The 27,859-nt window shown below is 44.9% G+C and overlaps 1 protein-coding gene across 3 annotated transcripts in view; it reads right to left on the minus strand.

Moving 5' to 3' along the window:
- ST6GALNAC2 (ST6 N-acetylgalactosaminide alpha-2,6-sialyltransferase 2) overlaps positions 1 to 27,859 on the minus strand; it is a 99,499-nt gene that overhangs the window by 33,025 nt on the left and 38,615 nt on the right. For 2 of the 3 annotated variants that reach the window (XM_069752100.1, XM_069752098.1), the window contains exons 2-4: positions 6,070 to 6,129; positions 5,937 to 5,985; positions 5,654 to 5,837 (exon numbers count right to left, since the gene is read on the minus strand). In XM_069752100.1, the coding sequence (XP_069608201.1) occupies positions 5,654 to 5,837; positions 5,937 to 5,985; positions 6,070 to 6,129 (293 nt within the window). Of the gene's footprint in view, positions 1 to 5,653; positions 5,838 to 5,936; positions 5,986 to 6,069; positions 6,130 to 7,764; positions 8,138 to 27,859 lie in introns of those variants that run through there. The other variant, XM_069752099.1, reaches the window with a different exon arrangement.

The raw sequence follows: 27,859 nt of genomic DNA on the forward strand, positions 1-27,859 counted from the left end.
GAAGCTGAGCGCCGGGGACAGACAGCGGTAGGTAAGTATGTAGTGTTTTTACTTTTACGCTGGTAACCAGGGTAAACATCGGGTTACTAAGCGTGGCCCTGCGCTTAGTAACCCGATGTTTACCCTGTTACCGACATCGTTGGTCGCTGGAGAGCTGTCTGTGTGACAGCTCTCCAGCGACCAAACAGCGACGCTGCAGCGATCGACATCGTTGTCGGTATCGCTGCAGCGTCGCTGAGTGTAAAGGTACCTTTAGTTGAGGTTCTTTATCCAACATCCGCACAATCTTGTGTTGAACTCTCTTGTCAAGTTTTCTTTTCCGTCCACATCTAGGGAGGTTAGCCACAGTGCCATAGGCTTTAAACTTCTTGATGACACTGCGCACGGTAGACACAGGAACATTCAGGTCTTTGGAGATGGACTTGTAGCCTTGAGATTGCTCATGCTTCCTCTCAGTTTGGTTTCTCAAGTCCTCAGACAGTTCTTTGGTCTTCTTTCTTTTCTCCATGCTCAATGTGGTACACACAAGGTCACAGGACAGAGGTTGAGTCAACTTTAATCCATGTCAACTGGCTGCAAGTGTGATTTAGTTATTGCCAACACCTGTTAGGTGCCACAGGTAAGTTACAGGTGCTGTTAATTACACAAATTAGAGAAGCATCACATGATTTTTCGAACAGTGCCAATACTTTTGTCCACCCCCTTTTTTATGTTTGGTGTGGAATTATATCCAATTTGGCTTTAGGACAATTCTTTTTGTGTTTTTTCTTTTAAGACAAATTAAATGAAGATAATAATACCAAACAATTTGTGTTTGCAATCATTTTCAGGAAGAAAATGAGTATTATCTGACAGAATTGCAGGGGTGTCAATACCTTTGGCCATGACTGTAGGTGTATAATTATGGAAAACTGGCTCATCATTGTGTAAGCCTTTTAGTCTTTATTGGTTTGTGACTATTGTTTTTTGTGGTTGACCTTCCTGCTGTTTCTCCTCACGATGCCTTGATCTACAAATTCCACTTTCATATTCTCCATTTAATGTCTTAACCATTGTACTGTGACAACGGTTCCTTTTCTGTATATTCCTATTATGGGATTTCTCTGTTCGGCTTACCTCGCTATCCCATTAAGCATTTACTAAGTAGGTGGCTTTTATATGGTCAGTTAACCATTATACAAAATAGTGGAGAGAGGCATATACACAATAAGCACAGCTTCAATGACAGTTATCGTAATCAATGTATTTTCTCTCTAGAACTTTAGTTTCTAAATGGTTTAGAAATATAGTACATGCTATTGTTAAAGGTGAATTATGATTCTAGCTTCCTAGAATTAGGCCATGTTCAGTATTTGGTCAGTACGGTATTTTACCTCGGTATCTGTAAGCCAAAACCAGGAATGGAACAATCAGAGAAAAAAAAACACGACACCACTTCTGTATTTATCACCCACTCCTGAATTTGGCCTACAAATACTGAGGTAAAATAGTGACCAAATACTTAACGTGCGCACGTGGCTTACACAGTTGTGTTGCAGTCTTTTGACAAGTCCTGTCTTCGGAAAGGGTACTTACACCCAGAACTAAGCTTCTTGTGTTGCTATTGCAGATAATTTGGGACATAAGAACCTTGTGTGTGACTCTGAGGGCGGCCCCTTTTTGAAATGAACGAATGTCATTGTTTGGGATATTTGATATGGAGAGTAAATGTCAGTCAGCTGAGGTCTGTGGATGTGTTGGAGTGCATTCATTGTGTATTTCATGGCCGAATAATACAAAATTCTTCTGAGAAGTTGTAAAGATAAACTTCAGCAGTAAAAAGAATGAAGGAGAAAACAGGTAAAGCAGGGTTTGTACAAATAGGATTAGTCTGTATGATAGAAGCACCATCAGTTTTGGATTTGTAAAAGGGTCAAAGAAAATGTGATGTATGAAGACTTTTACTAAGCACACAAACACTACAGGGAAATACAATGAGAAAAAAAAAATTGTTGAGTTTCCACATGCCTCTTGTTTAACAAAGAAAAATAATCCAGCTCTTTCCATAGGTCACTTTTACATCACCAATAAAATAGCACATGATATTCTAAGGCACAACTGACTGTGTATTCAGCTACACAGTATTCAATGGGACGGTAACAAAATAATTTGCGGTTGCAGATTCAGAATATTTTATTGTGAAAGTAGAGCGGTCCATACAACAATCACTCAATCTACTTATACTTTCTCAGAAAGTCAAACAGCCTACAAAAATGCTCATCTGGGCCTATTTCTGATGCCCATATTAAGGACTACGATTAAGGGGAAGATGTGAAACAGCAAGGTTCTTGCATGACTATACCGGTTCCAGCTTAGGTCACCAAGTCCTGTTCAGGAACCCCATCCAGAACAGGTGTTCCACTTCAGATACAGACCCTAAACAGGGCTGTAGTATGGAATTAGAGAATAAAGTTTACTGTAGCATCCAGCTAACTAACTTTGTGAGTGGAAAAAGATGGATCTTAAATTCTTTCGCGTTCTTCTCATTGTCTAGGTCAGTGTTTTTCAACCAGTGTGCCGCGGCACACTAGTGTGCCGCGACACATGGTCGGGTGTGCCGCGGGGAACGGGAGTCAGCTGTTCTCTGTGCCGACTGTCAAGCTGACAGCCGGCACAGAGAAGCTGCAGCGCGCCGGCTCCCGGAGATCAATTGTACTCGCAGACATCTACCAGCTGCGAGTACAATTGAGGCTCTGACCGCTGGGTCAGAGCGACGCCAGCAGCGTGATCAAGTCATGTGATCACGCTGCTGACATCACTATCCGGCGCGCAGGAGACAGAAGACACTTGGTGGTAAGTGCTCCTGTGCTGTGGAGCTGAAGACACCGAAGATTCAGCGTGGGGTGGGTTTATGGGGAGTATGTGGGGGGATTTATTAAGTGTGTGGGGGGATTTATTAAGTGTGTGGGGGGATTTATTAAGTGTGGGGGGATTTATTCAGTGTGTGGGGGGGATTTATTCAGTGTGGGGGGGATTTATTCAGTGTGGGGGGGGATTTATTCAGTGTGTGGGGGGATTTATTCAGTGTGTGGGGGGGATTTATTCAGTGTGTGGGGGGATTTATTCAGTGTGTGGGGGGATTTATTCAGTGTGTGTGGGGGATTTATTCAGTGTGTGGGGGGATTTATTCAGTGTGTGGGGGGGATTTATTCAGTGTGTGGGGGGGATTTATTCTGTGGGGGGGATTTATTCAGTGTGTGGGGGGGATTTATTCAGTGAGTGGGGGGATTTATTCAGTGTGTGGGGGGGATTTATTCAGTGTGTGTGTGGGGATTTATTCAGTGTGTGGGGGGATTTATTCAGTGTGTGGGGGGGATTTATTCAGTGTGTGGGGGGGATTTATTCAGTGTGTACGTGGGGGGGGGGCTGGAATTTATTTAGCATGTGTGGGGCAGGGTGCATTTATTCTGTGTGGAAGGGGATGGATTTATTCTATCGGAAGGGGAGTGGATATATTCTGTGGGGGTGAGTGGGGAGATGGGGGTGAACACAGTAGCGAGGGGGAAAAATGTGTGCTGACAGTACTGGGAGCAACGGTGATGGGATGTGTGAGGACAGTATGGGGAGTCGGGGGAATGTGTGAGGGGGGAATGTGTGAGGAGGAAATATGGAGAGAGCAAAGGGGTATGTTAGCAGGGGGGGGATGTACAGGAGGAGGCTATTAGAAATGTGTGCAGACAGTATGGGGGGATGAAAGTGTGAGTGGACACATAATAGATACTGAGTAGTGTGAGGGTAACAGCCAGGAGGAGACAGTATGCCAAGTAGGAGGAGTGCAATGAAGGGGCACAGTAGAGAGACTGGGCTCTCTATGAGGGACACAGTATGAGAAGGCAGTGTGAAGTATAGAAAAGAGAGAGAGGGTAGTGTGGATGGCATGTACCATAAGAGGGACAGTGAGGGTCATATTATGTGCTGGGAATAAAGTGAGGGGCAATTATTTACTCAGGGGCTCAGCCTAGGGCAGATATTTTTATTCCGGAGCATTATAATAACACTGCTATCTTTAAGGGTGTTGTGTCGGGATGTGCTGCAGAAGACAGGAGAAGATGGAAGTCTGCAGAAACGAGCTCTGCCGGTGGATGAGAAGAGTCATCATGGCATCTGGACAAGGTGAAGATGAAAAGAAAGAGGCGACTCCACAAACAACGTCATCTATCAGGTACCTGGATGTAAATGTGTTTTTTTTGTGATACTAATTCTCATTTTTATTTGTTAGGAACATTATAGGGGATGTCCAAGGTTGTGATGAGTCTGCAGTCATACTATGTGACTGCAGACTTCTGAATTCTCACAGTGCACACTGCTATCATAATTCTCTGATGTTGGTGATTTACATACATGAGGTCACGTGCTGACTAGACATGTGTGGCCTCATTCAATGAAAATGAATTGACTGAGGCCGGACACGTCTAGTTAGAATGCGGCCAGAAGTATCCAAATCACATACTTGTGCTGTCATGACCGTCCACTCTGGCCACCGGCAAGGGAGAATCCTGAAAGTGTGCAGTGCTTGCGCTGTGAGAATTCAGAAGCCTGCAGTCACAGAGAATGACTGCAGACTTTCATCTCAAACCTGGACGCACCATTTTGTGCCATTTTGGTTGGTGGTGTGCCTCGGGATTTTTTAAGTATAAAAAGTGTGCCGCGGCTCAAAAAAGGTTGAAAATCACTGGTCTAGGTTATCGCCCACCTCTGTTGAATGCAAGTCGTCAGTTTCATAGAGGAGTGTAGCACTTGCAAATTCTTTGCTATAAAGCTTGTAAGGGCTACCATAAAGCTGTTCAGATCACTGGATTCGGACAGCTCCAGAGATATCGTGCTTCTCTGATCCAATGCCACACTGGGAAGGCCGCCTCTGCTGTCATTAATTGAGAGAGCACTATTCACGCCAACATTGCGACCATGCTCCTGGCCTGAACTGTCAATCAATCAGGAGAACAACGGCCTCCTGTGGCAAGCAGGAAGCCAAGTGATTGTGGAGCAGTTCGCTCCTGAATATACAGTAGAAAGAGAGAATAACATTTTTAGCTTATCCTTGGATCAACAATAAAGTATGGATGAGACAAGAAGCAACCAATCAATACTACTGCAGGACCATCATAGGAGAAATCAAGTATTGTACAATTTGCATTGAAATCAAAAGAATATATTGACATTCCACCCCACAACCCATTTAATGCCCACTCAACTTTTTTGTTATATTATGTTTAGGCAAAGTACAAAAAATAAAAAAAAATGTAATGCACTTACTTCATTAAAATTGCACATTGTGAACACGGCCTAAATTGATCTTTCAATGGTCTGTGTAATTGTTGGAACCGGAGGATAAAGTTTATATATAAACCTCACTCTCTGGCTCCAGTACAGTTTTGATGTAGTCAAAACACTAATTTTTTTATTTTTTTTTTACAGTTTGTCTAAACATAATAGAATGCATATAATCTATTATTTTTTTTACAAAAGGATGTGCCATTTTAAAAATAATTTGTATTCCCTAGTTTTGTGGTATACATCTATCCTATAAGTTATTTCCTAATTTTTTATGCCTTTTACTAAAAAGCAGAATATTTACTAATTTGACACATTTATGACAAATTATGATAATGGCTACCTTCTGTAGGAAGATTCTTCCAGCCATATGGCGGTGGTCTCATGCTCATATTTTCCTTGGCACCTTCAGTAAAATGACTGTCCCACATAAGCACTGGGATGTCAAAATTGAACAGATTTTTAAAATAAGAGTCATTCTGTACACGGTAACGTAGAGACGTGGGACAGGCACGGTCAGTTTGTGGCTAGTATGAAAGAGAAAGGTTGTTAATCCAAGATTATACATTGGATAATCTTCACAAAACTTCTACCATTCAATATATCATCTCCGATAACCTGGTTACCTTGATATTAGACTTCAGTATTGTCAATGCAGCCTTTTTGTCAGTTTTCCTAAATTGAAGCAGTAAATTCAGAATTATTTTATTTTCTGATATTTACAGAGGCATTGATGTATTCAAAATTACGTTTCCTCACCTTTCCTGATTTGTCTCATTTGACCACCTGAAAATCGACTGAAATTCTGGCTGAAGACTTCTGTAAAAAGAAAAAAGGCAAATGAAATCTAAATACTGATGACTTCTGTTTTGCTTAGTACGAATTATAGAAACAATATCATGGTTCACAGAATTTTCACCGATTAATCCAAAGGTCTCACACCTCCAATAATACCATGTCTGTGACATGTCTATCTTCATATGTTGTGGTTGTTGAGTAGTCTTAAATTTTAGTTGTACTCGGGTGTTTAATTAATACAAAATGTGTTTTGGGGTATTTGAATAAGCTGACCCTAGAAGATCTGGATAAAGTCGTACTTGTCGCTTCTCCAAAATGTCCATGAGGCTGACAAACCTCCCTGGCACATGCTGAAGCCTCTTGAAAACCCTCTAATAGCAGGGCTTCTGAAAGATATTTTGTGTGTGATGTTGAAATGCTATGTCTAATGATAGAAGTCTGGTGTCCAAATGCACGTTCAAGGACATCTGGAGGAGAAGAAGTGTAGAAGTGTGTGACCTGGGGGCAAGCTTGTGAGAAAATATTTTGGTGCTGCACTTTGTGCACTCACACTGCAATCATCTACTGCCCAAGAGGGCTTGCCTAGAATTTTGAAAATGTGGGTAAACTAGTTGTCATACCCTTGTAACAAGGAATTCAGTTTATAGGAAGATGTTCAATATTTGAATTTTTGATCTAGAAGTACAGTAGATATTTTTTTAATAGCACCACCTAAAAGTGCATGATTTGAGGAAACAGCAATGCCAAATATAGAAGAGCTGCTAATAAACTCTCCTTTTACTATACCACCTCGATGGCCAAGTCATTTGTTTTCAAGGACTGTATGGTGAGTATTTTGGGCAATGACAATATTAATGCTTTATGGAACATTTACAGACGTCCCAGGTTAAAGTGAACCTGCATCAAGAAGTTTCCATTTCACTTTCCAGTTTAAAAAATGTACAGTGGCTTGCAAAAGTATTAACCCCTTTGGCTTTTTGGCTATTACCTTACATTACAACCAGTTTTTAAATATTTTTGTAATTTGATTTGTGTGTGATGCACCAGCACTACATAGTCTAAGTTGGTGATGTGAAGTGAGAAAAATATATGCATAAATTATATTTATGGGATCAAATAACTAAAAATCAGCCTGTGCATATGTATTCACCCCTTTTGCTATGAAGCCCCTAAAAATTTCTGGTGCAAGCAATTACTTTCATAAGTCACATGCTTAGGCTAGTTTCACACTAGCATTCGGCAGGGACTTCCTCTGTGAAGCCCCGCCCACTGCTGCACCTCTTCCTTCAGCTCCACCTACGGCTGCCTGCGTCCTGCATACCCTATCTTTAACATTGGGTATGCAGGCCATGGGGTTGTATGTGGATGCCTCTTGACGCTGCACTGACCTGCGACAAACACAACATGTTAGGATTTTGTTGCGGTCGGCGCAGCTTCAAAATTATGCATGCGTAGGCTTACGCATACATCCGCATGGCACGTCACAACATCTGAAGGCACAGCAGCAGGTTAGAGTCCAGAGATGCCTGTGAAAGGCTCAAGCTGCCTGCCATACAGACAAGGACTAAAAAACAAGAAGGAGCAGAGGACTGAGCACAGCTTTAGGCAGCAAGGACTTCAAAATACAGCACAATAGGAGGCCTATTCTAAACTCACCTGGTTAGGTGGATCCCAAATTGTTTCCAGGCTGCCCAGATCTCCATTACCATCTGTAATCAGTGCCATGGACTGCACCACAAACTGTGAGTAAAAGTGTGGAAACTGCACCCTGCTGTGTCCTCAGAGTTATTTACTGCACCATCCACTCTGCACTACAATCATCACTACTATCTTTAACATAATAAGTGCCCTGAGACATAAGGTACCGTCACATTTAACGACGCTGCAGCGATCTAGACAACGATGCCGATCGCTGCAGCGTCGCTGTGTGGTCGCTGGAGAGCTGTCACACAGACAGCTCTCCAGCAACCAACGATGCCGAAGTGCCCGGGTAACCAGGGTAAACATTGGGTTACTAAGCGCAGGGCCGCGCTTAGTAACCCGATGTGTACCCTGGTTACCAGTGTAAATGTAAAAAAAAAAAAACACTACATACTTACATTCCGGTGTCTGTCGCGTCCCCAGCATTCTGCTTCCCTGCACTGTGTAAGCGCCAGCCGTAAAGCAGAGCGGTGACGTCACTGCTGTGCTTTACGGCCAGCCGGCGCTCACAGTGCAGGGAAGCAGAACGCCGGGGGACGCGACAGACACCGGAATGTAAGTATGTAGTGTTTGTTTTTTTTACATTTACACTGGTAACCAGGGTAAACATCGGGTTACTAAGCGCGGCCCCGCGCTTAGTAACCCGATGTTTACCCTGGTGTTGTGTAGGCAATCCAGTAACACAGTGTGCAGTAATCAGGGCACATACAGTGATCTGACAATAACCCAAAAACAATAGAACGAGCTCTGAGACGTGGAATCTCTGTAGACCGCAATACCTGAACCTATCCTAACACAACTAAAGGCGGCTGTGGATTGCGCCTGTCACTACCTATCCAACTCGGCACAGCCTGAGGAGCTGACTAGTCTGAAGATAGAAATACAAGCCTGACTTGCCTCAGAGAAATACCCCAAAGGAAAAGGCAGCCCCCCACATATAATGACTGTTAGCAAGATGAAAAGACAAAACATAGGGATGAAATAGATTCAGCAAAGTGAGGCCCGATATTCTAGACAGAGCGAGGATAGCAAAGAGAACTATGCAGTCTACAAAAAACCCTAAAGCAAAAACCACGCAAAGGGGGCAAAAAGACCCACCGTGCCGAACTAACGGCACGGCGGTACACCCTTTGCGTCCCAGAGCTTCCAGCAAAAACGAATAGACAAGCTGGACAGAAAAAACAGCAACAAAAGCAAAGAAGCACTTATCTAAGCAGAGCAACAGGCCACAGGAAAGATCCAGGAGCTCAGATCCAACACTGGAACATTGACAAGGAGCAAGGAAGACAGAATCAGGTGGAGTTAAATAACAAGGCAGCCAACGAGCTCACCAGAACACCTGAGGGAGGAAGCCCAGAGGCTGCAGTACCACTTGTGACCACAGGAGTGAATTCAGCCACAGAATTCACAACAGTACCCCCCCTTGAGGAGGGGTCACCGAACCCTCACCAGAGCCCCCAGGCCGACCAGGATGAGCCACATGAAAGGCACGAACAAGATCTGGAGCATGAACATCAGAGGCAAAAACCCAGGAATTATCCTCCTGAGCATAACCCTTCCATTTAACCAGATACTGGAGTTTCCGTCTAGAGACACGAGAATCCAAAATTTTCTCCACAATATACTCCAATTCCCCCTCCACCAAAACAGGGGCAGGAGGCTCAACAGATGGAACCATAGGTGCCACGTATCTCCGCAACAACGACCTATGGAACACATTATGTATGGAAAAGGAGTCCGGGAGGGTCAGACGAAAGGACACAGGATTGAGAATCTCAGAAATCCTATACGGACCAATAAAACGAGGTTTAAATTTAGGAGAGGAAACCTTCATAGGAATATGACGAGAAGATAACCAAACCAGATCCCCAACACAAAGTCGGGGACCCACACGGCGTCTGCGATTAGCGAAAAGTTGAGCCTTCTCCTGGGACAAGGTCAAATTGTCCACTACCTGAGTCCAGATCTGCTGCAACCTGTCCACCACAGAATCCACACCAGGACAGTCCGAAGACTCAACCTGTCCTGAAGAGAAACGAGGATGGAACCCAGAATTGCAAAAAAATGGAGAGACCAAGGTAGCCGAGCTGGCCCGATTATTAAGGGCGAACTCAGCCAACGGCAAAAAGGACACCCAATCATCCTGGTCTGCAGAAACAAAACATCTCAGATATGTTTCCAAGGTCTGATTGGTTCGTTCGGTCTGGCCATTAGTCTGAGGATGGAAAGCCGAGGAAAAAGATAGGTCAATGCCCATCCTACCACAAAAGGCTCGCCAGAACCTTGAAACAAACTGGGAACCTCTGTCAGAAACAATATTCTCACGAATGCCATGCAAACGAACCACATGCTGGAAGAACAAAGGCACCAAATCAGAGGAGGAAGGCAATTTAACCAAGGGCACCAGATGGACCATTTTAGAAAAGCGATCACAGACCACCCAAATGACTGACATCTTTTGAGAAACGGGAAGGTCAGAAATGAAATCCATCGAAATATGTGTCCAAGGCCTCTTCGGGACCGGCAAGGGCAAAAGCAACCCACTGGCACGTGAACAGCAGGGCTTAGCCCTAGCACAAATCCCACAGGACTGCACAAAAGCACGTACATCCCGTGACAGAGATGGCCACCAGAAGGATCTAGCCACTAACTCTCTAGTACCAAAGATTCCTGGATGACCAGCCAACACCGAGCAATGAAGTTCAGAGATAACTTTACTAGTCCACCTATCAGGGACGAACAGTTTCTCGGCCGGACAACGATCAGGTTTATTAGCCTGAAATTTTTGCAACACTCGCCGCAAATCAGGGGAGATGGCAGACACAATGACTCCTTCCTTGAGGATACTCGCCGGCTCAGATAAACCCGGAGAGTCGGGCACAAAACTCCTAAACAGAGCATCCGCCTTCACATTTTTAGAGCCCGGAAGGTACGAAATCACAAAATCGAAGCGAGCAAAAAATAACGACCAACGGGCCTGTCTAGGATTCAAGCGCTTGGCAGACTCGAGATAGGTAATGTTCTTATGATCAGTCAATACCACCACGCGATGCTTAGCTCCTTCAAGCCAATGACGCCATTCCTCGAATGCCCACTTCATGGCCAGCAACTCTCGGTTGCCCACATCATAATTACGCTCAGCAGCAGAAAACTTCCTGGAAAAGAAAGCACATGGTTTCAACACTGAGCAACCAGAACCTCTCTGTGACAAAACCGCCCCTGCTCCAATCTCAGAAGCATCAACCTCGACCTGGAACGGAAGAGAAACATCTGGTTGACACAACACAGGGGCAGAACAAAAACGACGCTTCAACTCCTGAAAAGCTTCCACGGCAGCAGAAGACCAATTAACCAAATCAGCACCCTTCTTGGTCAAATCGGTCAATGGTCTGGCAATGCCAGAAAAATTACAGATGAAGCGACGATAAAAATTAGCAAAGCCCAGGAACTTTTGCAGACTTTTCAGAGATGTAGGCTGAGTCCAATCCTGGATGGCTTGGACCTTAACCGGATCCATCTCGATACTAGAAGGGGAAAAGATGAACCCCAAAAATGAAACTTTCTGCACACCGAAGAGACACTTTGATCCCTTCACGAACAAAGAATTAGCACGCAGTACCTGGAAAACCATTCTGACCTGCTTCACATGAGACTCCCAATCATCTGAGAAGATCAAAATGTCATCCAAGTAAACAATCAGGAATTTATCCAGATACTCACGGAAGATGTCATGCATAAAAGACTGAAAAACAGATGGAGCATTGGCAAGTCCGAACGGCATCACTAGATACTCAAAATGGCCCTCGGGCGTATTAAATGCAGTTTTCCATTCATCTCCTTGCCTGATTCGCACCAGATTATACGCACCACGAAGATCTTTCTTAGTGAACCAACTAGCCCCCTTAATCCGAGCAAACAAGTCAGATAACAATGGCAAGGGATACTGAAACTTAACAGTGATCTTATTAAGAAGGCGGTAATCAATACACGGTCTCAGCGAACCATCCTTCTTGGCTACAAAAAAGAACCCTGCTCCCAGTGGTGATGACGATGGGCGAATATGTCCCTTCTCCAGGGATTCCTTCACATAACTGCGCATAGCGGTGTGTTCAGGCACGGATAAATTAAATAAACGACCTTTAGGGAATTTACTACCAGGAATCAAATTGATAGCACAATCACAATCCCTATGTGGAGGTAGGGCATCGGACTTGGGCTCTTCAAATACATTCTGATAATCAGACAAGAACTCTGGGACCTCAGAAGGAGTGGATGACGAAATAGACAAAAATGGAACATCACCATGTACCCCCTGACAACCCCAGCTGGATACCGACATAGAGTTCCAATCCAATACTGGATTATGGGTTTGTAGCCATGGCAACCCCAACACGACCACATCATGCAGATTATGCAGCACCAGAAAGCGAATAACTTCCTGATGTGCAGGAGCCATGCACATGGTCAGCTGGGCCCAGTACTGAGGTTTATTCTTGGCCAAAGGCGTAGCATCAATTCCTCTCAACGGAATAGGACACCGCAAAGGCTCCAAGAAAAAGCCACAACGCTTAGCATAATCCAAATCCATCAGATTCAGGGCAGCGCCTGAATCCACAAACGCCATGACAGAATACGATGACAAAGAGCATATCAAGGTAATGGACAGAAGGAATTTGGACTGTACAGTACCAATGACGGCAGACCTATCGAACCGCTTAGTGCGCTTAGGACAATCAGAAATAGCATGAGTGGAATCACCACAGTAGAAACACAGCCCATTCAGACGTCTGTGTTCTTGCCGTTCAACTCTGGTCATAGTCCTATCGCACTGCATAGGCTCAGGTTTAATCTCAGACAATACCGCCAGATGGTGCACAGATTTACGCTCGCGCAAGCGACGACCGATCTGAATGGCCAAAGACATAGACTCATTCAAACCAGCAGTCATAGGAAAACCCACCATGACATCCTTAAGAGCCTCAGAGAGACCCTTTCTGAACAAAGCTGCCAGCGCAGATTCATTCCACAGAGTGAGTACTGACCACTTCCTAAATTTCTGACAATATACCGTACTTCTATATCATCCTGACCCTGGCACAAAGCCAGCAAATTTTTCTCAGCCTGATCCACTGAATTAGGCTCATCGTACAGCAATCCGAGCGCCAGGAAAAACGCATCGACACCACTCAATGCAGGGTCTCCTGGCGCAAGAGAAAATGCCCAGTCCTGAGGGTCGCCGCGCAAAAAAGAAATAATAATCAAAACCTGTTGAACTGAATTACCAGAAGAATGAGGTTTCAAGGCCAGAAATAGCTTACAATTATTTTTGAAGCTCAGAAACTTAGTTCTATCACCAAAAAACAAATCAGGAATAGGAATTCTTGGTTCTAGCATAGATTTCTGATCAATTGTATCTTGAATCTTTTGTACATTTATAACGAGATTATACATTGAAGAGCACAGAGCCTGAATATCCATGTCCACAGCTGTGTCCTGAAGCACCCTAATGTCTAGGGGAAAAAAAAGACTGAAAACAGAGCTGAGAAAAAAAAAATGATGTCAGAACTTCTTTTTTCCCTCTATTGAGAATCATTGGTTTGGCTCCTTGTACTGTTGTGTAGGCAATCCAGTAACACAGTGTGCAGTAATCAGGGCACATACAGTGATCTGACAATAACCCAAAAACAATAGAACGAGCTCTGAGACGTGGAATCTCTGTAGACCGCAATACCTGAACCTATCCTAACACAACTAAAGGCGGCTGTGGATTGCGCCTGTCACTACCTATGCAACTTGGCACAGCCTGAGGAGCTGACTAGCCTGAAGATAGAAATACAAGCCTGACTTGCCTCAGAGAAATACCCCAAAGGAAAAGGCAGCCCCCCACATATAATGACTGTTAGCAAGATGAAAAGACAAAACATAGGGATGAAATAGATTCAGCAAAGTGAGGCCCGATATTCTAGACAGAGCGAGGATAGCAAAGAGAACTATGCAGTCTACAAAAAACCCTAAAGCAAAAACCACGCAAAGGGGGCAAAAAGACCCACCGTGCCGAACTAACGGCACAGCGGTACACCCTTTGCGTCCCAGAGCTTCCAGCAAAAACGAATAGACAAGCTGGACAGAAAAAACAGCAACAAAAGCAAAGAAGCACTTATCTAAGCAGAGCAGCAGGCCACAGGAAAGATCCAGGAGCTCAGATCCAACACTGGAACATTGACAAGGAGCAAGGAAGACAGAATCAGGTGGAGTTAAATAACAAGGCAGCCAACGAGCTCACCAGAACACCTGAGGGAGGAAGCCCAGAGGCTGCAGTACCACTTGTGACCACAGGAGTGAATTCAGCCACAGAATTCACAACACCCTGGTTACCAGTGAAGACATCGCTGAATCGGCGTCACACACGCCGATTCAGCGATGTCTGCGGGAGATCCAGCGACGAAATAAAGTTCTGGACTTTCTGCTCCGACCAACGATGTCACAGCAGGATCCAGATCGCTGCTGCGTGTCAAACACAACGATATCGCTATCCAGGACGCTACAATGCCACGGATCGCTAGCGATATCGTTGTTAAGTTGTTCAGTGTGAAGGTACCTTTAGCTCTACCTGTGGAGAGTTGTACCAACTCTGCTGTATCACCATCAGCCCCAGCGGTCTCTTTAACAGTGTCGGCTATCCCTTGCCGAATACCACAGGTGGTGTCACGAACAATTCCCCTATAAACTATTCCCCTTTCATAACATTGACTCTTGTATTGGATGTCCAGGCCAAACGGACCGGGTCACTGCTGCCGTGACACATCCCTTTAAGAACCGGCCAAGTACCGAGTATCCCCACGGTCCTGCCCTGGCAGGTGCTCCAGTGGCCCATAGGCAGATATTCACTATAAATGCCACCACCTCATGGCTCAGCACTTTAATATAGCATCAAGAACACAAAAAGAAAAGTGACATACCAAAACCTGGGGAACACCCTGGATATAAATATATATTGAAAAAGTTTATTAATTTAAGTCCAAACAACACATACCACATGAAAAATAGTAAATAAAAACATAAGCATTAAAAACACCAATAATAAAGACCACCCCAAAGAGAAAGGGGGGAAGTAAAGACCCCTTGGACCCCAAACAATGGGTCTAGTATGCACAATGCAGATATTACACTATATAATTCAATAGCTATACAACAAGTTATTGTAGGACATGGTAAAATGTACTGGTCATGCTGGTGTGGGAAACAGAAATATTATGCCCACAAGACGAATGAGGGCCAATACACCAATTGGCTGGTTACCAACAGAGATGAAATATCACCATATGTACATATTAAGAAAGCCCACTAGAGATGAGTAGACCCTATATAACCAGCCAAACTGCATAATAGCCATCTAGTACCTTGGTGTTGGCGAAAAATTGGACTATCTTGTCCAGCAACCAGAAAAAAAAACACATATATATATACCACAAGCATATAGCTGGAATGCATATGGTGTATGAAACTAAACCCCACTGCTCAGATGAATGCAAAATACACCTGGCACAATTGGATATATTGTGTCAAAGCAGCAGAGGGAATAGGTGCATGTAACCACGAAACTATCCATAAAAGTAATGTGCTGCTAAACAATAATAAATCAATATCAAAAATTACAGCTGCAATCTACAGCACATATACATGGAGAAAGGGTGGATACATGACCTGTGAAAGCGTGGCAGAACAGTCTAAGATGACTGGTAACAGCTGCCAACCAACATAGTCACGCTACAGGTCCCATCACTCATGTCCAAACAAAGAGGTGTGCAAAACCCAAGGAGAGGTCCAGGGAGGTTAAGAACCCGACGCGTGTCGCCACAGCCGTGGCTTCATCAGGGGTAAGGAATGGTATGAGCCATTGGACTCAGATACATACTTAAGTACTTTACCCGATAGTACAGGATCCCGAACAGCTGTGAGAGAGAGCGCAGTATACGACCCGGAAATGACGTCGTACCGGAAGTAGACGAAGGTGTATAAACTTCAGACCGGGTGTACAAAGATGGCGGCTTAAAAGACACAGGGCGCATGTGCAAAGTGCGTCACAAACAATCACAGTCAAATTAAGTGAAGCCCGCCCACCTGCAATAATGTGATAGATGGAAGCAAACAAGCGAGAAATCACAGCGATTAGTGCAACAACAGACCCCACACTATATCGATCATGATTTAACGAAGTGTCATACCCCGCACCAAGGCAAACCATTGCAGATGTGCCCAGAGCTGGGTGCGACAATATGATGGAACAAACTGATACCACGCCTGCGCAGATGACCCTGGACAAAAGCCAGGCTGTCATAGGGATACCTCGCCCCATACATCAGTAAATGGACGCATAAATACCCTAATAAACATGCTCCGTTAGTGTCAATTTGAAATAGCAGCCCAGGTAAGCCGATAAATACCTTCCCATTATGGCACGCAAACAGCACCGATATTCGCGCATAAGTAACACTAACGCCACCCACCTAAGGATAACGCCGAGCAGAGATCATACTGAATGGGTGAAGAAATTATAGCCCCCAAAAGCCTAGAAACCTATGCATGAACATAGATATTCCTCTTGCAAAAAACATTATCCATACAAAAGAATATGAACAATGTAAAAAAAAAAAAATAGATAACAATAACAATAAATATGTAAATACATAAGGAGATGGAGCCAAAGACCCAGATGAAATGAATGAGGATACTATAATAGCACCCAAATCACACAAAAGTGCAAAAAGTGTGTAAACGACAAATACATCTGCAAGAACACTATAGCGAGAGCGTATGCGCGGCATATAGACAGATGAAAAGAGGCCAAAAAATAATGGCATTTAAGATTTAATGAGCAATCAGGCCCTAGAAAAGGGGGATGGCACAGGCATAAAGGGCAAAAAAATGTTTAGCCAAAAAAGATATAAATATATACACACCAATAGACCAAGACACTGCAGAGACAATTCAAAAAGGATTCTTGATTAGTAAACAGATACTACGGTGGATTTTATCAATAGTAACATTTCTACCAAAAGGCGCACACCCGTAGTGGTGATCTCATCAGGCCAATAGAGCCCATGCCTTACAATAAATCAATGGAGACCAAGAAAGATTATTATAGTCACTGACGATTTACAGAGCAATTGCCACTCCTATGGACACCCACAATAAGGGGCTCAAGCATTAGATCAAAAAAATATAATAAAAAATGAGAAAACGAATGATAAACCAAAAGGCAATTTTACCCATGTATGCTGGTCCGAACAGAGGATGAGACTGCATAAAAATATGCAGACCTAGCCCGCCGAGCGGAAGTTTGACTGGTTATATATATTTGTGAGAAAAATCCCAAAACAGGTAGATTTGCAAACTTAACCACCTAAACAGGAGTTTGGCTGGTAATATATACATGTACAAAGATATATATACAAATACCACCAGTGGAGGGCAACTCAGATGAAGCATTATACAGAAGGCACAACAAAACACTGTCACAAGATAATACTTTAATATAGCAGCGCGTCTGGACACATGATGAGAGCATTATACTGCCTCTGTACAAATCCCTAGTTAGACCGCACATGGAGTACTGTGTCCAGTTTTGGGCACCGGTGCTCAGGAAGGATATAATGGAACTAGAGAGAGTACAAAGGAGGGCAACAAAATTAATAAAGGGGATGGGAGAACTACAATACCCAGATAGATTAGCGAAATTAGGATTATTTAGTCTAGAAAAAAGACGACTGAGGGGCGATCTAATAACCATGTATAAGTATATAAGGGGACAATACAAATATCTCGCTGAGGATCTGTTTATACCAAGGAAGGTGACGGGCACAAGGGGGCATTCTTTGCGTCTGGAGGAGAGAAGGTTTTTCCACCAACATAGAAGAGGATTCTTTACTGTTAGGGCAGTGAGAATCTGGAATTGCTTGCCTGAGGAGGTGGTGATGGCGAACTCAGTCGAGGGGTTCAAGAGAGGCCTGGATGTCTTCCTGGAGCAGAACAATATTGTATCATACAATTAGGTTCTGTAGAAGGACGTAGATCTGGGGATTTATTATGATGGAATATAGGCTGAACTGCATGGACAAATGTCTTTTTTCGGCCTTACTAACTATGTTACTATGTTACTATGTATGTTATGTCTGCTGTTAGATCATTATGGAAGTGCGCTGTGGATATACCCTGGGTCTGCACAGTGTGACACCAGGGCAGCGACACATAGGCAGGTATTCACTATAAATGCCACCACCTCATGGCTCAGCACTTTAATATATCAGCGCGTCTGCTGTTAGATCAGTATGGAAGTGCGCTGTGGATATACTTTGGGTCTGCACAGTGTGACACCAGGGCAGCGACACATAGGCAGAAGATCACTGTGCATGCCCAAAGTCATGACGGGACGCTTGGCATTTGTGTGATTTAGGAAGCAAGAAGGTGGCGGAGGGACACTACAGAGGCTATAACCACCCCTCTGTGGGAGTCATTTCGGCTAGCTGGGCACACACCTGACCTACTATTCATACTAATTAGAATATGTGGCATTGATTAAAACATAGATTTTATGATTACGCTGGCAACTTTACTTTATCATCGGAGTTGCTGGATATCGGCGTTTATAAATGCAGTGCCGTGATTAGTTTACAGTGATAGATCCTGCTGTTCCCTGGCAAATTCCGTGGCAAATGGAACGCTGTGATTTTCTTTTAAGCCATTTTTACGCTACAAATTGGAACCTGTCACCAGTAGAACAATATAAGAAAATAAAACCATCATTTTAATCATATTTCCTATTGCTTGATGATTCCAGCTAGTAGCAATTGTCAGTAACTACAGACATTTTCTTCATCTCTGACATTATTGGCAACGTATGTTTTGTTGGTGTCAGGCAAATGACAAGTCACTATATCTGTGTCCTAGAAGGAGATGAAAGGTGGCGACAGGCACAGAGAGCTGGCAGGAACACTGGTAGATTTGTGTCTGGAGGAAATTTAAGAGGGAACAGCAGGGCATGGATCTGGGACATTTGGATCCCAGAGGAAATGAACTGGATGCCATGACACCCATCTGTGCTGCTATGTGCCTTTGAGGAACAGGTGGGGGCCTGAGCTTAGTGAATTAAGGGGAAAAATATAAAAGGGAAATATGGTCAGGATAAGACTAACACTGATGACAACGGTATCATTTTTTCATGGCGGTGTGAACGAGGCCTTACATAAACGAATATCCAGATATAAGTCAATGGTTGTAGTGCATGTGGACCATGTAAAATAGTGCGTTAAGCTGATCACAATTGTTGATACATTTAGGCAAACATCACACTGCATTCAGGTATTACTTTAGGCATTCACATTTCAAGTATTCCATAAAAACATATGCCCCAGTTTAATACAGATGCGCAATCAGTAGCACACATTTTCCACCGACTTACACTATAAAATACATTGCATGGTAATTTTGAAACAAAGGTATAATAGCATATCAGTGTCGGACTGGGGTGCTAAGGGCCCACCAGTAACTGATTGTGGGAGCCCACTTTTCACCTGCATAGAAATATTATACTACCCTCGTTCACAAATTTACCTATATCTCTTTATATTAATAAACTGTGTAGTTTGGTTAATGAATGATGAGATGCTGCTTTTTTATCTACAGAGTGAATCAATTTTAATTATGCCAAATAATGCCCATATAGTGGGGTTAGGGGCCCAGATCTGCACAGGGGCCCACCGGGGGATTCCCCTGTTACCCTGTGGGCCAGTCCGAGCCTGAGCATATAACTACCAGACATATAGCAAAACAGATGTAAAACAATTAAAGGTGAAACTTTGGTGTGAGCATCAGCAATTTGGGGTGACTATAAAACACATTCATCTACATTAAAGGTATGAAGAACACATTAGAAAGTTGTCATCTTGATCCTAATGCAATTCAGGTGTATTCTTCCTACACTGCTACTGGATACATCCTGGAAGACACCTCTACGAGTCAGATGCAGCACCATAGGGCCACATTCATTGAATTTATCTTGCCAGTTGCTTAAAGGGAACCTGTCATGAATATATATAATATTCATTATGTAAACTAGGGGGAAGGGCACTGAGAGATCACTAGCTTGTCATAAGCCTTACAGATGAATACCTAATAACAGGCGCTGTTTAGGTAAAAAAAAGCTTATTACTCTTTTCGATAATTACTCATGATGACAGCACCACAGAGAGGTTCCTGTTGGGGGTTCGAGCTACGCCCAGGTTTCTCAAGAAAAAGTGGCATCTGGACCATTGCCCAGTTTCTTTCCCTAATGTTGCTCATGTCAGTAACAAGTGACTATCCCAGTTTGGCTAAGGTTCCAAGAGAAAATATAGGAGAGTTTATCAGATCGGTGATTTGTTATCGAGCTTCCGCCTACATTTCTCATACACCAACACTTTTACTCTCCTTTCCCACCCACTAGGTAAACAATACAAGCTGAATATGGATTAACAGGTATTGTGTGTGGCGTTACTTTTCCTACTAGTGCCCTTTGCCATCTTTTAGCTACAGGTCTTCCTTGCACAGTAGCAGTGGTAGTAATTTACCAGCACTGCACTTAAGTAACCCTTACTTTGCATCTATGTGACTATCTAAGGTTCTAAACCAGTTTTATATCCAAATGTGGTGTTACAGGGCAAGCTGACCTGTTCACTCATTTATAGTTATGTCACCTTTGCACATTGCCTTGAGGGTCCTTCACTTGAACCATTAGGAATTAATAAAAAAAATTGGATTGTAACTTAGAGAACTGGTTCAGGTAACATAAAAAGGAGAAAATACAGCAGTAACTCCCATGTTCTGAAAGACATGAGAATGACCCTTTTACAGGTGTCAGACAATGTCCTCGGGATTCTGTTGGTAGCATGGTGGCCTAAACGTCCTTTTTTTTTCTTCGGATTGTTCCTTATATATCTTCTAAACATTTTTTCTTGTTTGGAAATTTTAAAAGAATGAATTTTTTTTGTGACACATGGGGCCTAATTTTATTATTTATTATTATTATTTATTAATATAATATATTATATTATTTTATTTTCAGAATCTCTTTTTTTTGCCAATATTATGTGATATCGGTGAGACAATGAAGGAAATGCGTGCCTGTTTTCACATCTTTTATTTATTTTTTATGATCAAAAAGCTCTACTTAGATAAGTTTTTAAATTTGTTCCCCTTTCCGTAACAGTAATTTTTATGTATCAAAAAGACTTTTTTTTTTAGATATGGGAGGGGCTTAGATTGGGATTGAAATCATTTTTTAATTTTTTTTTCCTAATTTCTTTTTATTTAAGTATTTTTCATTTACTTCATACAATGCAATCTGCCCCCCTTCCCCCACATAAAGTCATAAAAGACCTCTGAGTGGGTGGGGGGCAGTTCAACTTTTCAATACTTTTTTTTTTTTGCTGGTTCCCCCTGTAACTGGGGCTTGTGCATTAGCCCACATTACAGAGCAAATTCAGCCTCCTGTGTGTATAGTAAAGCTGAATGGGATTTCTATAAATCACATCCATTGTGCTACAATGTAGAACGCAGCGTTTTGGATTCAGCGAAAACACTGCTATTCCTGATCGTGGGTAGGCAGCCTTACTGTAAGCACAGTGCTTGTCTAGTGCTGTGCATACAGTGATTTGGAAGGTAAAGACTGAAACAAACTAGCTCTGCTTTCTGAATGGGAAGTCCCCATATGCCTGACAGCAAGCTCCTCGCCCCTCCAGTGATGTTTTCAAACGTCACCGCAGAGGAGAACGTGGACCCCCTGGATGCACATAGTCTATGAGTCATCCAAAATTAGTGAAAAAGATTTCTATTTGTGTTGCTATTTTCTGAGATCAATATTTTTTTTAATTTTTCCCTGAGGACTTGTTCTCCGTGTGCTGAGCTGACTTTTATATTGATAACATTTTGGAGTACATTTTGATCACTTTTTGTTGTATTTTTTAGCAGAGTGTATTGACCAAAAATGGCAATTCTGTAGTTTCGATATTTTTTTGGGGGGGGTTTAATGGTAACTATGGATAGCTAAGCTACTTCAATGCCTGCACAAGGGGTAAGTGTTACAGAACCCCCAGCACCAAGAATATGTTATGCAGTATATATTATGTATAATAGGTTCCATGTGAAATGCATCAGTCCACAGGCTGCGCCCCTGGTCAGAGGGGACAAGATATTCTCCTTCTGACCTCCCCCACCTTTGTAATTCCCACAGTAAATATCAGCAGGCTCCGGCCCCCTGCGGCTATTGTAATGTATGTCTGGCCTGCTTTTTCTATTGGCCTGCCCTGTGTATCTGTGTTATATATTCTGTGTGCTGTGAATAAAGTGTGTTCTTTTAGACTGGAAATACGTGGAGTAGCAGTCAGCTTTTATATGCTCTCACGTAATCAAGGAATTCCAGCCAGCGTCCTTCATTCAGAATCCAGCAAAAGCAGAGTGGACCTCCTGAAACGTGGGGGGTGCTGAAAGAGGTACTACAGCACAGTAGACCCCGTTACACTGGTGGCAGACAGCGGGATGTGATACCCCTTCTACAGGAGGAAAGGAATGAATGGAAGACAACTACCAGAAGTTAAAGAGGACTACATTAAAAGATCTGGTGGAAGCCCGAGGGTTAATCGCCAGCAACAAAACAAAAGCGGATTTGATAGCAGCCATCATGGAACACGACAGTGCAGCGCCCACCAATGTGAACGTGGAGGAGACTGAATTCCAGAGGGAGGTAAAGAACAGACTGGCGTTTTATGGCCCATACCCTGCAGTAGAGATCATACGAGAGGTGATGGCTGATGTGCGTACTGATCTGAAGGAAGAGATGGCCGAGCGGACCAGGATAGAGCTAACCAAGATGGAGATGGCAGAGCGGACCAAAGTGGAGCTGGCCAAGATGGAGATGGCAGAGCGGAGAGAGGAGAGTCAACGAGCAAGGGGAGCTCTGGCCTCCGCCCAGGTACCTTCAACAGTAAGCCACAAAAAGATCCAGTATAATGCCTTCCGACAGTTGGGGGAGGCAGAGGAAGACATTGATGGCTTTCTGCAGGACTTTGAGCGGCAGTGTGCTCTTCATCAAGTGAAGCCGGAGGAACGGGTTCAGATTCTGGCCAGCAAGCTGACAGGCCGGGCAGCGGACGCCTATCGCACGGTACCTGATGAGGATTGTATGGACTATGAGTGGATCAAAGAAGTGATCTTAGCCCGGTATGGGCTGACACCAGAGGCATACCGCCAAAAGTTCCGCGGACTTATAAAACGAGTAACCGATACCCACGCTGAATGGGCCTGTAAATTACGGTGGTCACTGCTACAGTGGGTACAAGGGAGCCAAGCAACCACTAAGGAGGACGTCCTCCAGCTCTTCTTGTTAGAACGATTCTTTAATGGACTAAACCCCGAGACACAGGAATGGCTTCGGGACAGGCGGCCAATGACTCTTGAGGAAGTCGCTCGTCTGGCCGATGAACATCATGACGCCAGGAGGCCTCAGTTGTCCGGATCAAAGATGGTCACTAGGGGTCCGCCCATGGACCTGGAGGGCCCCAAACCACCGAAGATTGTAGGGGGACCAGCTAGAAACCCGGCCTACCACAGTTCCCCTGGGGCGCGATGCCACACCTGCCGTCAGCTGGGCCACCTGCAAAGACAATGTCCCAACCGGACTCAGCATACCCAGTGGCCAAAGGCGGGAACAGCTACCTTCCGACGGGCCGCTGTACACTGCTACCAAGGCGAAGCTGACCCGGCATTGGGGGCTACAACTAACCAAGGGGTGGAAGACATGGAGGAAGTGCTGCATGAAGTAGACCCCGTGCAGGCAGCCCGGGCAGATAATCGACAACAGCATCGACAGGTCGTGTGGGTTACTGGGAAACGCATGCAGGGACTAAGAGATTCCGGAGCAACTTTGACCCTTGTGAAGCCTCATCTCGTCTGGGACCAAGAAAAGATGGACCGGACAGTGGCAGTCCGTGTAGCAGGGGGAGCCATACATCGACTGCCCACTGCCAGGATTCACCTGAACTGGGGAGTTGGGGATGGCCTTGTTGAGGTCGGCTTGGAGGATTTGCCTGCAGACGTTTTGCTGGGAAATGACTTGGGGCCCATGTTGTCTGCCTTCTCGGTTGCCCCTCTGGCTGAGACATATCCTGTGACCACCCGGAGACCAGCTCGAGCTGCGGAGGCGGAATCACACTCAGAGGAGGCCCAGGTAAGACATCCCAGCCCTACATGTATTCCCATAGCCAGACACATTTCTTCGGCCACCCCAGATGAATTTAAGAGGCAGTTACTTGAGGATCCTTCATTGGAGGGATATCGTGGGAAGGCACAGGAGGGGAGAGGGGTACTGGAAGGGGAACAGTTTATATGGAAGCAGGGACTCCTCTACCGGATCACAGAGCAGCACCACACAGGGACAAGCCCCACTATAAAACGACAGCTGGTAGTTCCCAAGAAGTATAGGCAGGAGTTACTGCGAATCTCTCATGACATACCCTTGGCCGGGCACTTCGGCGTCAGTCGCACCAGGCGTCATCTGACACAAAACTTCTTTTGGCCGGGGGTTAACCTATGATGTTCGTCAATACTGCCAGACCTGTGACAGTTGCCAACGCATTGGCAAGAGGGGAGATCGATGCAAGGCCAAATTACGCCCCCTCCCCATTGTGGAGGAACCATTTAGCCGAGTAGCGGTCGATCTGATAGGGCCATTAGCCAAACCCAGTCCGTCAGGGAAAAGGTATATATTGACAGATTATGCCACACGGTATCCAGAGGCGGTTGCGTTACCTAACATACTGGCAGAGACAGTGGCGGCTGCCCTGCTCCAGGTTTTCTCACGGGTTGGATTTCCCCGGGAGATTATCTCAGACCAGGGTACCCAGTTTACAGCAGAGGTGACCAACCAACTGTGGAAGCTGTGTGGCGTAAAGTCCATTAGAAGTGCCCCGTACCACCCGCAAACCAATGGGTTGTGTGAACGCTTTAACGGGACGTTAAAACAACTCATTGGGACTTTTACCAGGACCTACAGGGACTGGGAGAAATTCTTGCCTCACCTCCTGTTTGCCTATCGAGAGGTGCCCCAAGAATCCACGGGGTGCTCCCCATTCAAACTGGTATACGGGAGACGGGTAAGGGGACCCCTAGACTTAGTGCTAGAACACTGGGAAGGGGAGGGCATCATAGAAGGGGTACCTATTGTACCCTATGTGCTGGAATTCCAGGACCGCCTACAGGAGCTGACCCAGGCTGTACGTGGGAACATGCAGGTGGCCCAGCGGCGCCAGCGCGTATGGTACGATCGGAGGGCCAGAGAGCGCACCTTGGAAATAGGGCAGAAGGTCCTGGTGTTAGAGCCCACTAGGCAGAACAAGTTCCAAGCTGCATGGCAGGGGCCCTACCAGGTAGTGGGGAAAATAGCCGACACCACCTATAATGTCGCCGATTGTGACGACCCCAGGGTTATCCGCATGTCCCACGTGAATATGCTGAAGCCCTATCGGGAGCGCCCTGAAGAGGTAGTGACCATCTGTGCACCTGAAGCAGAGGCTTTAGCCGGACTTCCCTTGCCTGATGTCTTAGGGGAGAGGACTCAGTCTAAAACATGGGACCAGGTACACTAGGGTGAAGACTTAGGTCCCTGGGAGAGACAGCAGGTGGAGGAGTTGTTGAGGCAGCAACAGAGGATGTTTTCGGGGAAACCTGGGTACACTCACCTGGCACAACACAAGGTTGAAACCCAGGATCAGACCCCCCTGCGACAACCCCCCTTCCATGTCCCTCAGTCTGTACGAGAAGGGATGCGACAAGAGATACAAGAGATGTTGTGTTTAGGGGTCATTGAAGAGTCAGATAGTCCCTGGGCATCCCCCGTAGTGTTAGTGCCCAAGAAGGATGGGACTACATGGTTTTGTGTAGACTATCGTAAGCTCAATGAGAAAACAGTGTCGGATGCGTATCCCATGCCGCGTGTGGATGACTTGTTAGACCGGCTGGCAGGGGCAAAGTATTTGACCACCATCGATCTATGCAAAGGCTACTGGCAGATTCCCCTTAGTCCTGATGCTATTCCCAAGTTGGCATTTGTCACCCCGTTTGGCTTATTCCAGTTTCAAGTTATGCCATTCGGGATGAAGACTGCCCCGGCGACCTTCCAGAGGCTGGCTGACCGGCTTCTGGATGGTCTCCAGGACTATGCGTGTGCCTACCTGGATGACATCGCCATCTACAGCGCGACATGGGAAGAGCATCTAAATCACCTAGAGACAGTATTAGACAGGATCCACAAGGCCGGAATCACCCTGAACCCAAACAAGTGTCACGTGAGCAAAGCAGAGGTTCAGTATTTAGGGCATTGGGTGGGAAGTGGGAAACAAAGACCAGAACCAGCCAAGATTGAGGCCATAGCCAAATGGCCCACCCCACGCACTAAAACCCAGGTCATGGCGTTTCTAGGGACAGCGGGGTATTATAGGAAATTCGTTCCCAATTACAGCAGCGTGGCCAAGCCCCTCACTGATCTGACCCATAAGAACCAACCCCGCCAGGTAACCTGGACCCCAGAGTGTGAGGAAGCCTTCCGCAGCTAAAGGACGCCCTCACCAATACCCCTGTATTGGCCGCACCCGATCCAACTAAACGTTTCCTTGTTCACACAGACGCTTCCATGTTTGGATTGGGGGAAGTACTAAGCCAAGTCGGGCCGGACGGCCAAGAACACCCGGTAGCTTACCTGAGTCGGAAACTACTGCCCCGTGAAGTGAGCTATGCGGCCATCGAGAAGGAGTGCCTAGCAATAGTATGGGCACTCAAAAAGTTACAACCATATTTGTATGGACAACAGTTTTCCCTCCTAACGGACCATAATCCCCTAGTCTGGCTAATCGGGTCTCCGGAGACAACGCCATATTACTGCGGTGGAGTTTAGCGCTACAACCTCTGGACTTCACCATCCACTACAGACCCGGCAAACAAAACGGTAATGCCGATGGACTAAGTCGACAAACGGAACTCGTACCAACCCCATAAACTTCGGTCATCCCCAAACCGATCCGTTAAGGATCAGACTGTGTATGCCGATCGCGTCGCTGAAAAGGGGAGCCGTGTTACAGAACCCCCAGCACCAAGAATATGTTATGCAGTATATATTATGTATAATAGGTTCCATGTGAAATGCATCAGTCCACAGGCTGCGCCCCTGGTCAGACGGGACAAGATATTCTCCTTCTGACCTCCCCCACCTTTGTAATTCCCACAGTAAATATCAGCAGGCTCCGGCCCCCTGCGGCTATTGTAATGTATGTCTGGCCTGCTTTTTCTATTGGCCTGCCCTGTGTATCTGTGTTATATATTCTGTGTGCTGTGAATAAAGTGTGTTCTTTTAGACTGGAAATACGTGGAGTAGCAGTCAGCTTTTATATGCTCTCACGAAATCAAGGAATTCCAGCCAGCGTCCTTCATTCAGAATCCAGCAAAAGCAGAGTGGACCGTGGACCTCCTGAAACACGGGGGGTGCTGAAAGAGGTACTACAGCACAGTAGACCCCGTTACAGTAAGTGATATAGCAAATCCGAAGAATTATACTACATATCTATTTGGAGGTATTTGCTAATGTAATTATTATTACGTCTACTACATATTGGGACATGATCTTGGAGATAGGAATATCCCTTTGATTCTTTAAATTGAATTCTATTGTAAGGTGTGAAGTGTCTTCCAAGCGGCAAATGCCCGAAGAATGGTCAGGTCACTTCTTTTAATAGTTTGGTGTCGTTAAAAACCTGTACAGGTTAAAAGATGCTCAAATGCTGAACATGTGAACAGTAAGTTATTACACAGAAATGAATATGAGGATTCTTTCAAGCATTTTCTATAGCTCTATAAACTAAAATAATTACGAACTTTATTTATGAAAAGCATGGATAGAACTCATAAGTGAAAAATTGACATCTGAATGGTCTGAAAGATGAAAAAACTCATTGCGGGTATGGTCACACAG

The sequence above is a fragment of the Ranitomeya imitator genome, chromosome 2, assembly GCF_032444005.1.
Source record: "Ranitomeya imitator isolate aRanImi1 chromosome 2, aRanImi1.pri, whole genome shotgun sequence".
NCBI lineage: Eukaryota > Metazoa > Chordata > Amphibia > Anura > Dendrobatidae > Ranitomeya > Ranitomeya imitator.